Source organism: Pristiophorus japonicus, chromosome 11, assembly GCF_044704955.1.
Source record: "Pristiophorus japonicus isolate sPriJap1 chromosome 11, sPriJap1.hap1, whole genome shotgun sequence".
NCBI lineage: Eukaryota > Metazoa > Chordata > Chondrichthyes > Pristiophoridae > Pristiophorus > Pristiophorus japonicus.
The window spans coordinates 56,962,167-56,976,068 of NC_091987.1; the positions used below are offsets into that span (position 1 = coordinate 56,962,167).

The window sequence follows — 13,902 nt, forward strand, 5'->3', positions numbered from 1 at the left end:
AGGACGAGGCATGGTTGGGTTGGATGCTCGATAAATCTCCTCACCGCCCCCCCTCCCCCCCCGCCGATTTTAGACTCATTGACTTCAAACCAGCTGATAATTGAGGGGGTTGTTAATTCAGGCATTGGACCTGAGCGTGTCCCATTCTTGCCGGGCGTTAGGTTAAAATCAGGGCTGATGACATGCGAACACTGAGAAATAAGTAACATTTTAGGGTGTAATTGTATTTTACCCAAAGGTTAATGGTCATTCTGTGGGTTGAGCTGATGTATTGTATCCAGCAGTGCATTAAAAGTCATTGCATTTGAATTCTGTGCATAGAATAAGCAGCCATTGAAGGGTCAGGCTTATTTTACTGTGGACTGAAATGAGTCCCTAATTGTTCATACATAACTATAGGTGTTACTATTTGGGCATTCTCCAAACACTTTTGTATATTGCTCTATACAAAAATACAGTATCACATGAATCAAAATCTGCACCGTTTATATATAGTTTGTGTTGAATAGCAGGCTGATTTTATGAACACGCACTCCTGGTAAGCATCTTGTCTGCTGGAAGCATTGTAAAATTGTACGTGCACTGGAACTAACCCCCATCCATCTCAGAGGCAGTAGCCTGTGGCAATTTAAACCTTTGCAAATGAACATTGTTTTAAAACACACACCTTCAACATAACTCGTTCCTAAATCCTATGTCAAAGTGTAACAAGTGCTTTATCACATGTCTCAGAAACATCTAAAGCACATCACCAAGATTGAACTGCACGGTACACTGTAAGGTCCTACAATCAATAATGAAATTAATAACTAAGTAACCAGTTTTGGTGATGTTGACTGAGTAAGTTGAGATATCGGGAGAACTCCCCATTCTTCTTCAATTAGAATCATGGGATCTTTAGCATCCACTTGAAGCATCAGTTTAACCCCACTTTCTGAAAGACAGTGCCTCTATTTGGTTGCATTTACAGTGGAATAACTTGCACAAAATATCGATAAATAATTAGTTGTCTCTACAAATTGACCTCAGTTAGATTGAAGCTATGTTTGTTTCAGACTTTCAAGAACAACAATTCTATTTTGACAAAAACCTCAACCCATTCCCCTGGGTTGGGATGTATGGTGAGCTCCTGGTGGGATTCCTGCCATCAAGAAGCAGCCTCCCAGGGCCTAGACACACAATCCTGGGGGTGAGGCAGCAGAACCAGAAGAGCAATTGAGCATTTCAAAGGGTAGAAAAGCCCCGAAGATTGGGAAACCAGCAGCCTAGTTGGGACACTGAGGGTTTTGAAAGGAAGGACGACAGTACCAGAGGACTTACAATGTCAGCTAGCATGGGGCCCAGGGAAAGAAATTGGGTTGTCAGCTGTTTAGCAGGAATGAGGTCAAGGAAGCAGGAGATGGATCACATGGATTAGATGAGCTCAGAGAGGGTCTGAGAGGAGATAAGAGGGAAACTATAGAAAGATGCTGGTTCAGGGCTAGGGCAGGGCGACATCTGGGGAGAAGTTTGGCTTGCTGGGCCAGGGGAAAATGAGAAAGCAGAGTGGAAGCTGAACGGATGGTCTTAATCTTAGTGACAAAAAAGTCCATGAGCTCCTCACACTTGTTGGAGGTGAGGGTGGAATGGAAAGAGGAGGGGGGTTTAAGGAGGCAGTTGGTATGCAGTAACATCAGAAGAGAAAGGGTAAGGTGAATTGAGATGGAGATTGAAATCACTGAAAAGATGGAATCACTTAGTATGAAAAGAACGGTAAAAAATGGTGATGGGATTTTGGATGGGGTCAGTTGCACTTTCATCGCCTTAAAACGGGAACAGTAGCATAGCAGTTAAGTTACTGGACTAGTAATCCAGAGGCCTGAACTAATAATCCGGAGACGTGAGTTCAAATCCCACCACGGCAGTTGGTGAATTTAAATTCAGTTAATTAAATGAATCTAGAATAAAAAGTAGTGTCAGTAATGGTGACCATGAAATTACCAGATTGTCATAAAAACCCATCTGATTCACTAATGTCCTTGGGGAAGGAAATCTGCTGTCCTTACCCGGTCTGGCCGAATTGTGACTCCAGACCCACAGCAATTTGGTTGACTCTTAATTGCCTTCTGAAATGGCCTAGCAAGTCACTCAGTTGTAACAAACCGCTACAAGAAACAGTAACAAGAATAAAACCGGACGGACCTCCTGACATTGACCTCGGCACCAGCTTCGGAAATGACAACGGCACACCCAGCCCAGTCGACCCTGCAAAGTCCTCCTCACTAACATCTGGGGACTTGTGCCAAAATTGGGAGATCTGTCCCACAGACTAGTCAAGCAACAACCTGACAGTCATACTCACAGAATCATACCTTTCAGCCAATGGCCCAAACATCTCCATCACCATCCCTGGGTATGTCCTGTCCCACTGGCAGGACAGACCCACCAGAGGTGGTGGCACAGTGGTACACAGTCAGGAAGGAGTGGCCCTGGGAGTCCTCAACATTGACTCTGGACCCCATGAAGTCTCATGGCTTCAGGTCAAACATGGCAAAGAAACCTCCTGCTGATTACCACCTACTGGTCTCCCTCAGCTGATGAAGCAATACTCCTCCATGTTGAATGATCAATATCTCAGCCTCAGACAGAAGTTGGGGAGAGGGATGGAATCAGTGGCTAGGGAACAGAGTTTGTGGCGGGGACTGAAAACAACGGCTTCGGTCTTCCCAATATTCAATTGGAGAAAATTCCTGCTCATCCAGAACTGGATGTTGGACAAGCGAGGGTTGTTTTGTTGAGAGGGGTAATGACGGCAGATTTGAGGGAGAGTGGGACAGTACCTGAGGAGAATGAACCGCTTACACTGTCAGCTAACATAGGAGCCAGAAAAGGAAGTTAGGTGGTCAGCAGTTTGGTCGGAATAGGGTCAAGGGAGCAGGAAATGGGTTTAATAGACAGGATGAGCTCAGAAAGGTCATAAGGGGAGATTGAAAAGAAACTGGAGAAAGATTTGAGGTCAGGGCTAGGGCAGGGGACTTCCTTAGAAGGAGTTTGGCCTGGCGGGCTAGGGGAAGGAAGGGAAGAGGTAGAGGCGACTGAACGAAGTGTCTCAATCTTAGAGACAGAGAAGTCCATGAGCTCCTCACACTTATTGTCAGAAGTGGGGTGATGGTGGACAATTAAACAACTAACTGGAGGAGGAGGCTCCATGACAATCCCCATCCTCAATGATGACGGAGCCCAGCGGCACGTGCAAAAGGTCCCCACCATCACAGAAGCCAGTCTTCAGCCAATTCGATTCACTCCATGAAGAAATGGCTGAGAGCACTGGGTATAGCAAAGGCTATGGGCCCTGACAACATTCCGGCTGTCCTGTTGAAGATATTTTCCAGTACAGCTACAACAGTGGCATCTACCTAACAATGTGGAAAACTGCCCAGGTATGTCCTGTCCACAAAAAGCAGGATAAATCCAATCTGGCCAATTACCGCCCTATCAGTCTACTCTCAATCATCAGCAAAGTGATGCAAGATGTCATCGATAGTGCTATCAAGCGGCACTTACTCACCAATAACTTGCTCACTGATGCTCAGTTTGGGTTCCACCAGGACCACTCGGTTCTAGACCTTATTACAGCCTTGCTCTAAACATGGACAAAAGAGATGAATTCCAGAGGTGAGGTGACTGCCCTTGACATCAAAGCAGCATTTGACCAAGTGTGGTATCAAGGAGCCGTAGTAAAATTGAAGTCAATGGGAATCGGGGGAAAACTCTCCACTGGTTGGAGTCATACCTAGCACAAAGGAAGGTGGATGTGGTTGTTGCAGATCAATCATCTCAGCCCCAGGACATCGATGCAGGAGTTCCTCAGAGCAGTGCCCATGCATCTTCAGCTGTTTCATCAATGACCTTCCCTCCATCAGAAGGTCGGAAGTGGGGATGTTCGCTGATGACTGCACAGTTCAATTCACAACTCCCGAGATCATGAAGCAGTCCATGCCAACATGCAGCAAGACCCGGACGACATTCGGGCTTGGGCTGAAAAGTGGCAAGTAACATTCGTGGCACACAAGTGCCAGTCAATGTCCATCTCCAACAAGCGAGAGTCTAACCACCTCCCCTTGATATTCAATGGATTACTATTGCCGAATCCTCCACCATCAACATCTTGGGGGTCACCATTGACTACAAACCTAACTCAACCAGCTACATAAATACTGTGGCAACAAGAGCAGTTCAGAAGCTGGGTATTTTGTGGTGAGTGTCTCACCTCCTGACTCCCAAAAGCCTTTCCACCACCTACGAGGCACAAGTCAGGAGTGTGATGGAATACTCTCCACTTGCCTGGATGAGTGCAGCTCCAAAAACACTCAAGAAGCTCGACACCATCCAGGACAAAGCAGCCCACTTGATTTGACATCCCATCCACCACCTTCAACATTCACTTCCTCCACCACCGGTGCACCATGGCTGCAGTGTGTACCATCTACAAGATGCACTGCAGTAACTCGCCACGGCTTATTGGCAACGCCTCCCAAACCCGTGACCTCTACCACCTAGAAGGACAAGGGCAGCAAGTGCATGGGAACACCATCACCTGCAAGTTCCCCTCCAAGTCACACATCATCCTGACTTGGAAGTATACCACCTTTCCTTCATGGTCACAGGGTCAAAAATCCCAGAACTCCCTCCCTAACAGCACTGTAGGAGTTCCTTCACCACATGGACTGCAGAGGTTAAAGAAGGCGGCTCACCACCATCTTCTCAAGGGCAATTAGCGATGGGCAATAAATGCTGGCCTTGCCAGCGACACCCACATCCTAGAATGAATTTTTTTTAAAGAGTCAGCAGCGTTTTTAGTTCCATGGTTTACAATTTCCACTGACAGATATTTGGTGTGGAATACGTTTACGAGTACTAGTGATAACATTTTAACTACCTTTTTCACCAGGATTATTTGAAGCCTGAAATCACTTTATTTGAAGAAGCAGCCTTAAAAAATGGCAATAACATTTTTGTCAATCATGACATTCCAAACTTGGAAAGTATAGGATACGGAACAGTAACTCGGTCAATCGAAGTGAAACATGGAGTGTAAGTACGTTTTCAATTAGTCTAGAATTGGTTATTGTAATTGCCATTTCACAATGAACTAACCCTCAAAATGTATCTCTATATTAGGTGGGTTGCGTATCATGAGGAACATTACTCTGGAGAGCAGTATATTCTAGAAAAAGGTGTATACAGAAACTATACTGACTGGGGAGGAACTGACAGCTTAATCATGTCCATACGCCCAATACAACTGGTAATTTATTTTGCCTTAATTTAAAAGTGAATGTTTGTTATGTACCTAGTCAACTATAAAGTGCAGGTCGTACTTGATTAATTTAAGTGAATTCTTCAAGATCATTGCCAAGCATATAAACAAAGGGAATGCAGTAAATGTGATATGCATAACTGAGAGGCTTTACCTATCGGGAAAGATTGAACAGGCTGGGGCTCTTTTCTCTAGAAAAGAGAAGGCTGAGAGGTGACCTGATAGAGCTCTTTAAGGTTATAAAAGGGTTTGATAGGGTAGATGTAGAGAAGATGTTTCCACTTAAGAGCGAGACCAGACTAGGGACCATAAATATAAAATAGTAACTAATTCATCCAACAGGGAATTCAGGAGAAACTTCTTTACCCAGAGAGTGATTAGAATGTGAAACTTGCTACCACAAGGAGTAGTTGAGGTGAATAGCATTGATGCATTTAAGGAGAAGTTAGATAGGCTCACGAGGAAGAAAGGAATAGAAGGATATGGTGTTGGGGTTCGATGAAGAAGGGTGGGAGGAGGCTCGTGTGCAGCATGAATACTGACATGGACCTGTAAGGCCAAATGGCCTGTTTCTGTGCTGTATATATTTTGTAATACTTTTTATTGACATCCAAAAGCATTCAATAAAGTTGTCGCACAAAAGCATTGTGGCGAAGATTAAGGTCCATGGTGTCAAAGGTTAAGTGGCTATATTGATAAGAGATGGCTGAAGGATAACGAGCAGAGAATTAGGTAAACATTAAAGGGTACAGGAAAAGAACAGGGAAATGGATGTTCAAAGTTAGTCATCTTCTGGGGTACAGTGACATGGGTCACTCTGATAGATGGTACAAGCATCTTATGGTCAGGAGTGTGCCCATGCTGCCCCATATCTAAACTCTTTGGTGGAACTGGATGGATATCAGAATTAGCAATTCTGGTTCAGAATCTTTTATAACAGGAGTGTATAATTAGATTCCACTGCAAAGGTCAGGTTTCCAATGTAAGGAAAATCATGCCGGGTTCACTGACCATGACACCGGTTTTCTGATGTTTTTCCCATAATTTGTCGCTTTCTGCCATAAAATCCACTCTATTATATGTTCAACATGCAGTTTTGAACATTAACTGGTTCAGTGTTGGCCTTTAATGGGAGAAGGCAGCCAGGAAATTCAGACCACTGAAGACTAAACACAACCATAAACAGTCTAAAGTGCTGTGCCAATTTGCACTAAACTGTTGCTCAGCTGTATGTTTCATTCTCCCTCATGGAAAATAGAAACTATCAAGGTTCAGATGTTTAAATAAATCATTACAGACAAAAGGATCAGAACTAACCAAGAAATTCGCTTAAAGGTAACTTGCAATACAAGCTACAGATGCAGATGGTGCAGGTAATTTTTGCAGTTTGAATTGAAGTTTACTCTTTATTTCTGATCTCAAAATTATTGCATGCATAAAAGCAAATACTTTGGTTCTAATGTAATGGGTCTATAATCCAACCTTTCAACATTCAGAAATGACCGTGTTATTGAACCAGGCTATATAGATTTGTTCTTCTGCTTAATTTTCTAGTTTCCACTCCCTGAAACAAGATTAACATCCTTGATCATTGCTCGACTAGTTAAATGGCTATCGGTCCACTTTAATGGGAAACCTGATTGGGCAGGTTTCCAACAATAAGATTGACAAAATCCTGGAGAGCTAACTTTGGAAAACTGAAGCGATTAGCACTTCTATTCATTGATGCTAATATAAACAATTAATGGTAAGATTAAAGCCCCAATTTCTAAAAGTGGAAACCATTCCACCTTGTTACAAATGTTGGCAACAATATCTACCATATAGGCTAACCCTTCTGAGGCCTGGGTTTTGAGTTGGAAATTTCACTGGACCTTGGGCTCACCTCTTGCATTCACCAGAGTCATAGGGCTAGACTTTCCCAAGAGCCCCTCAATGCCTGATTGCCCGCCCAGGAAAACCGTTAATGTTTGGTAAGTAACGCTGGCAAAAATTTCCACTTTTAAGTTAAAATTAATTAAAACTAATCGCCCGGCGAGAAAATGGGTCTTGCGCCATTATTCTTGGTGGTTTTCTCGGCAGTTAAAGGGAAACTAAGTAAAACTTAGTAAAAATTTAGTCCGAGGCTGCAGTTGGGCCTAGGGAGGGGGGAAACTCTTTTTAAAAATTCACTAAAAGAAAGTTAAGAAACATTCCCAAGACACTTTTACACATAATTGCCATTTAACATTTTTTTTTAAATAAATAACCTTTAACTTTCTTTGCAGAGTACTCACCTACTGCCCTGTTTAAGCAGCTTTCACAGGGCGGTTCCCTCGGCAATCTGGATGGGCTTCTGTTGAGACAAAACTTACGCCCTGGCGATTTTCTCGGCGGTGTATGTCGCCGGTTTGGTCCCAGCGGGCGTTTTCAGATTTAGGCAATACCATTGAAAAACAAAAGGGGAAACTTTCGCCGGACAGAATAACAGTTGTACCACCAAGAAAATTGCCGAGAACCCGCTGAAAATGATAGGAAAGTTTAGCCCCATAGACATATCTCCAATGACCTGGTATGGGTCTTACCTTGACTTGTAGGGTCCTATCTGGTAATGCAGGGCTCAGCAGATGTAAACTATTCCTCAATCATCGTTTGGAAATTCTGCCTACCCTACCTGTGAAAGTGCTGCACCATCCGGTATAGAGTCCCTCCCAAATCCTAGGAACGGGGTTATTTGTGTGACAATGGTGGGCGTACGTGAATGGGGTGTCCCCAAAGGAAGAAACTGTAATTTCATATTCAGATTTTTATGAAGACTCTTAAATGAACTGATGGGTTTTAGACACTCAGCTGCCTAAAAATATTTGGGTTGAGTTTTTTGTTGCATTTCTAAGGGGGGGTTGATGTTGGTGTCATGTCAGAAGGAGATTCTTGTGCAATTTTTTGATATTAAACTACAAATCCACTCTGGGAAGTTATGACTGGGAGAAAGAAGGAAGATTTTGGGGAGGAAGGAGGGAGGTATAAACAAGTAAAGTACTTGCAAACTAAGCAAATGCTGCAAGTCCACCTGAAAGGTAGATCAAAGAACAGAATATTTTATAATGCAAATAACTGAAAATAAGAGGTTTTAGGATAAAATAATGACTAACATTACTTGCTCCTTAAACAGGTTTTGTAGTGATCAGCGAATAATATTCATATATATCTTTTAGTGTTAATAAAATGTAATATATGTGCCTCTTGTCAGCAACATGATATGATATACTTACTTGAATGTGTTGCCAGGAGGAGCAGGAGTGCTCTTCGCGGCCCCACATTTAAAGAATATGGCCGGTGCTCCCCCTGATCATCATCATTTCCCCACAAACCGCCCCCCCCCCCCCCCCCACCACCCCAGCCTCCAATCTCTTTTCCGGCCGCTATTTCCCCTGCTTCTTACTTCCTCCACTTATCTGAGAGCCATTGCGACATGAGCAGCGGCCCGATCCTCATTGGCTCTTTGCCGGTTGGCTCTTTATGCCACTCCAGCTTGATGGAAATGAGACCTGAGGCCAATATTGGGAGCACTTCGGGCCTCACCAATTGCACGCTGAGCCCACTGTGCCCAAATGTGGCCACACCCGAATTTCTACCCCATTGCTTCAATAAACTTGCTACAGTATAGTGACTGGCAAACCGCTGTGATGTTTAGGCTGAAACAGGACCATTGTAAACAATGGAAGCTGTGTTTTAAGTAGCAAATGTAGCTATAGGAGATCCACTAGTCTTAGAAGTAAGGGTATCTCAGTGAGTAGCCAATTCCAGGTTACTTGTTTTAATTGAAGAACATTGAGTTTAACAATTTAACTTTCTTTTTAAAACAAAAAGTGCCCACATAGATGATGGTGTTACCACTTTTATTAGTAGACTCATTAAAAATCACAAGATACCCACAGCCATGGTGGCTCTGCACTTTTATTCAGTGCTGCTCACTATGATAAGTTCACATGGGCAGTTTCCATTATAAATATGGACATAGAAATTTCTAATAGCAATATACAAAAATAAGAACTGAAAATATCTCTTTCAAATGGAGACTGAATTGTATCCATGCACACTGGTCCAATTATTCCTCACCTTCTAACCCTACTTCACTGAATACTACATTTAGTCGTGCTCCTCGTGCAATGCCATAAGAGATTGATTAGTGGTGCGTAACCTGTTCCTTTTATAGCCAATGATTCTTACTGACCATTGTGTGGTGGTAATAGAATCCATATTTCTTAACAGTGAAATGAAATGTTTATTCTAGATTTATTTATTCTAGAATTCAAAAAACATTGCTCAATGTTTTAAAATTCAGCAAATGTTGTCATAGCAACTAACCATTTAGTGTATTGAAATAATAAAGTATATTCTAGACTAGATGAACAAATATTCTGTGAATTGTATTACAGGAACCTGTTGGAGGGAATGAAGCACAATTTCAGGTATAATAAGCATTAATTGCATAACATTAATAATTCGTTTAATTGAATGAATATTTAAAAAACAATAATCTTCACTTTTATTATAGTTACTGGCATTAATTTGTTTGAAAGGTGAATGAGGCAAGTTGGTCCACTGATATCTGTTCTATTCACTGTCTTCAGCATTGATATGTTGGATGTCATTAGCCTCAGAAATATCTGTTAAGACATTTCTGAACCAATTGTGGCATTTCTTTTTGCACATGATATATTGTTGGTAAAGTCACCTGGAGATTGTGCACTCTATCTTCAATACTGCGCTCCCTAGTGGGAGCCCCCAAATGCAGTAAATCTCAGCGTGTTAATCTCAAAGGTATTGATTGGAAGATATGCCTGTCCCAGTTGTTGATCTATATTGGTACCTGTTTATTTTCTGGTGGATGCTAACTTAACTTGAGCAGGATCCTTTGGGACTGTGCTAAGAAGGAGTGAAGGGTGCTCTAATGTTCTTGCATTATAGGATGCAGTGCTGCAGTGCCAATTCTAGAAGTTTACATCATGTATGGGATTTATTTTCTGAAAGGGTCATGGTGCCCCAGAAAATTTATGTTTTTGATCATTTATGTGGTGCTTTTTGGGACATTTTGAAATTGACTTTTTATATATACATACTGGTGTATTGATACATATACTACTGCTGATAAGAGAATATAGCCCACTAAGCTGGATGAATCATATTCATTGTGGTAATCTACTATTAATAAAATAATATATTTTTTCATGATTCTTATTTGAAGTTCATTCTTGCTATACCACTGTACATTTTTGAGCCTAGAAATTGCTGTAATAGCAAACAAACGCTTATTAATTTTGCATGGTATTCCTTTGTGTGCTATTTTAATGCAAAGGTTAAACCATTTATTTTAAATCTGTTAAGGCCTCCATTAAAATAATGGACAAAAGAACACATTAAATGTTCATCTGATAATATCGGCAGCAACTGGGCTTTGGTCCCAAAATGAATCACTAAGAATACAATAGTATAGTATCAAAATAGCTTCTCATTACAGTAACTGTCACAGAACCTTACGATCTTCATCAGATGGCTGCGCACATCACCTTGACCTTTTGCCGTCATTTGCTGTCTTGTGCTTTCTGAGCCAGCATCTGATGTGCTTCTTTGGATGCCAAAAGGGAAGAGGTGATCCAGTCAAGTCCGCAGCATAACATTTGGTATGTTTGAAACAAGCAGTGGTGTTCTATTGTCACTTCTCTTTATGCTTCTGTGCCTTCATTAATATGCACCTCTTCAAAATTGGGTTTCAATCAAAATCCTACATAATTTAAGCTGAATTCTCTTTTAGATGAGCACTTGGCTTCCAAGGAGAGCTGATACAGCCAAGGATAAAATAAACCTAAATCATTAATCAGATGCCAGGTTTGAGGAATAAGTGACCATAATCAATTTAGAGGTCACAGATCATTCCTAATTATTCATTTAGTAACGAGTTGGGATTTCTTATCAACCTGCTTTAATATTACTTAAGTTTATGAAAGGGAAAAGTTTTATGTCATGACAGTATGGAATATATACGAATGAAGATTAAGCATAGCATGTAATGGTAAAGTAGATTATACTTAGTGGGCCCAAATATCAACAATCTCATTGGTGGAGCAGGAATCGCAATATGTTAGTGAAAAGAATGCCCCGAGTCTCCAGGGTCAGGATGTAATCAAACCATTTAAATAAAACAGGCAGCAGTATCTGCACATCCTGGGCGCAGTGCAAAATGCGATGATGGAATACTATGTATACACAAAGAAAATCAAGGGGTCGAAATTGCCCTCTGGTGGAAGCAAAGCGCACCTACCATTTTTGATGTGTTCTGGCCGCCCCAATGCATCGGGTGGCTGAACCATCGAAATTTAGCACTTCGGGGATTTTTTTCGAACGGGGTGGAAGTGGCCTCATCATCAGGGCAGAAATGGGGGTGGGGCGTAGTGGCCGTCAATAATAGGGCAGAAGTGGGGGCGGGGTGGAGTAGCCGAGGCTGTCAGTCATCAGCACCGCGCTGATGAGGTCATCGCGCTGGTGCGTCACAACGTCTCTCCCCATCAATTAAAGTGGAGGGCTGCTGCGAACTCTGCAGCCACTTTAGTGACAAGCACTGGGCCACCAGGGAGGGTTTCGGCCGGGCCAGAGGCCTGGCAGTCGGCCGACAAAAAAAATTAAGATGCCGGCCGCGGTAGTGCACCCTCCCCTTTAAAGGCAACCGAGCTGCCATGCCACAGAGAGTGTACCGACAGCAAAAGCTGTTGGGGGCACTGACCTGTGACGAGGTTGCTCCCACTGAGCAAGTTTCAAAAGGGGCAATTTCCCGAGGGGTAATTTCGCAAGGGGTCCAGTCGGTAAGGGGTCGGTGCGTGCACACCGCGGCGGGAAAACGGGTGGAGCGGTCCCGGACGCAGATCCAAAACTCAGGAAGGGCAATTTCCAAAATGGCAGCTGCGCTGCTTTCGGGCAGCCAGAGGCCATATCGGAAGGGGCAAATTTGGCCTCCATGTCCGTTGTGCCCCTTAGTGGGTGGAATCCGCATTACGACTCTGGGAGGAGCTCTTCAACCACAGGGAGGAGACGATTGAAGAGGATTCTTGCAATGATTTTCCCTGCAGCAGACAGCAGGGAAACTCCTCTGTAATTACCGTAATCGGACTTGTCACCTTTCTGGAAGATGGTCACGATTACAGCATGCTCTCCTCCTTCCAGATAAGAGAGATGAGGTCATGGATTCGCGCCTAGAGTACTTCTCCCGCCATACTCCGAGTTCCGTCACGGCAAGCGAATCACGGGAGGGTAGAGAAAACGCTTCAAGGACACTCTCAAAGCCTCTTTGAAAAAATGTAACATCCCCACCGACTCTTGGGAATCACTGGCCCAAGGCCCCTCAGTGGAGGAGAAGCATCCGGGAAGGCACCGAACACTTTGCGTCTCTTTGTCGGGAGCATGCAGAAGCCAAGTACAAACAGCGGAAGGAGCGTACGACAAACCAAGCAACCCACCCACCAGTCCCTTCAACCACCATATGCTCCACCCTTGACAGAGACTGTAAATTCCGCAATGGTCTCATCAGTCACCTTAGGCCTCATTTTAGTGTGGAAGCAAGTTATCCTCAAGTCCAGGGGACTGCCTAAGAAGAAGAGAAGATAGACAAAGCCAGCAGGACTGACTAAAACTACTGGAGTGCTGGCTACTTGCAGATAAGAGCTATCCCTGCACACCTGGCACAGACTCCTCTCAGAAACCCACACTCAGCAGCCAAACTGCGCTACAATGGCTTGACTCGAGCCCTTGTCAAGCAGACCATTGGAGTCTTCAAGCAATGATTCCACTGCCTGAACAGGTCTAATGGCTTCCTCCATTACAGCCCAAAATGAGTGGCCCATATGGCTTGTGGTTTGCTGAATGCTACATAACTCTGTGCTGCAATTGGTACAATGCATGGAGCTACCACTGGAGCAAAACCTTCAGCAAAATAAGGGCGATAACACTAACAGAGTGACTGGTGCCAACGAACCGGAAGCTGCTGCCAACGAACCGAAAACTACGCAGAAGCGTTCTGCAGATAAATCTGCGCAGCGCTGGGTTGGATACACTAATGGCATCGAGGATGCCGAAGAAACAGAAGTACTCTAGCCAGAGCTCTTCAGCAGCAGCTCATTGAACAGTCCCTGCACAATAAATTAACAATTATGTTCGGTATCTGTGCTCGGGTTATCACCCTTCAGTAAGAATAGTGCACATGATGAGAATAAGAAGTAGCAGGTGTGGGCAAGCGGAGGAAGTTGTCACGACAGTAATATCTTCAAGAAAGGTGACAAGTTTGACTGCTGTAACTACAGAGGAATCTCCCGACTGGCAACCATTGGGAAAGTCATTACAAGATTCCTCCTGCATCGCCTTCACCCTGTGGCTGAAGAGCTCCTGCCAGAGCGAATTCCACCCACTAAGGGGCACAATGGACATGATCTTCACCATGGGGCAGTTATAAGAGAAATGCAGGGAACATCACCAACCCCTGTACATGACCTTCTTTGACCTCACAAAGGCCTTTAACACTGTCAACTGTGAGGGATTATGGAATGCCCTCCTCCGATTCGGCTGCCCTCAAAAAT

General features: G+C 43.5%; 1 protein-coding gene across 1 annotated transcript in view; it reads left to right on the forward strand.

Annotated features, from left to right (window-relative positions):
- The first annotated feature begins 1,701 nt into the window (after positions 1-1,701).
- The window catches only part of LOC139275529 (beta/gamma crystallin domain-containing protein 3-like), a 54,235-nt gene continuing 42,034 nt past the window's right edge, over positions 1,702-13,902 (forward strand). Inside the window, exons 1-4 of the mRNA XM_070892699.1 lie at positions 1,702-1,752; positions 4,931-5,073; positions 5,161-5,287; positions 9,718-9,750. Coding sequence (XP_070748800.1) covers positions 1,702-1,752; positions 4,931-5,073; positions 5,161-5,287; positions 9,718-9,750 — 354 coding nt within the window. The remainder of the gene's footprint in view (positions 1,753-4,930; positions 5,074-5,160; positions 5,288-9,717; positions 9,751-13,902) is intronic.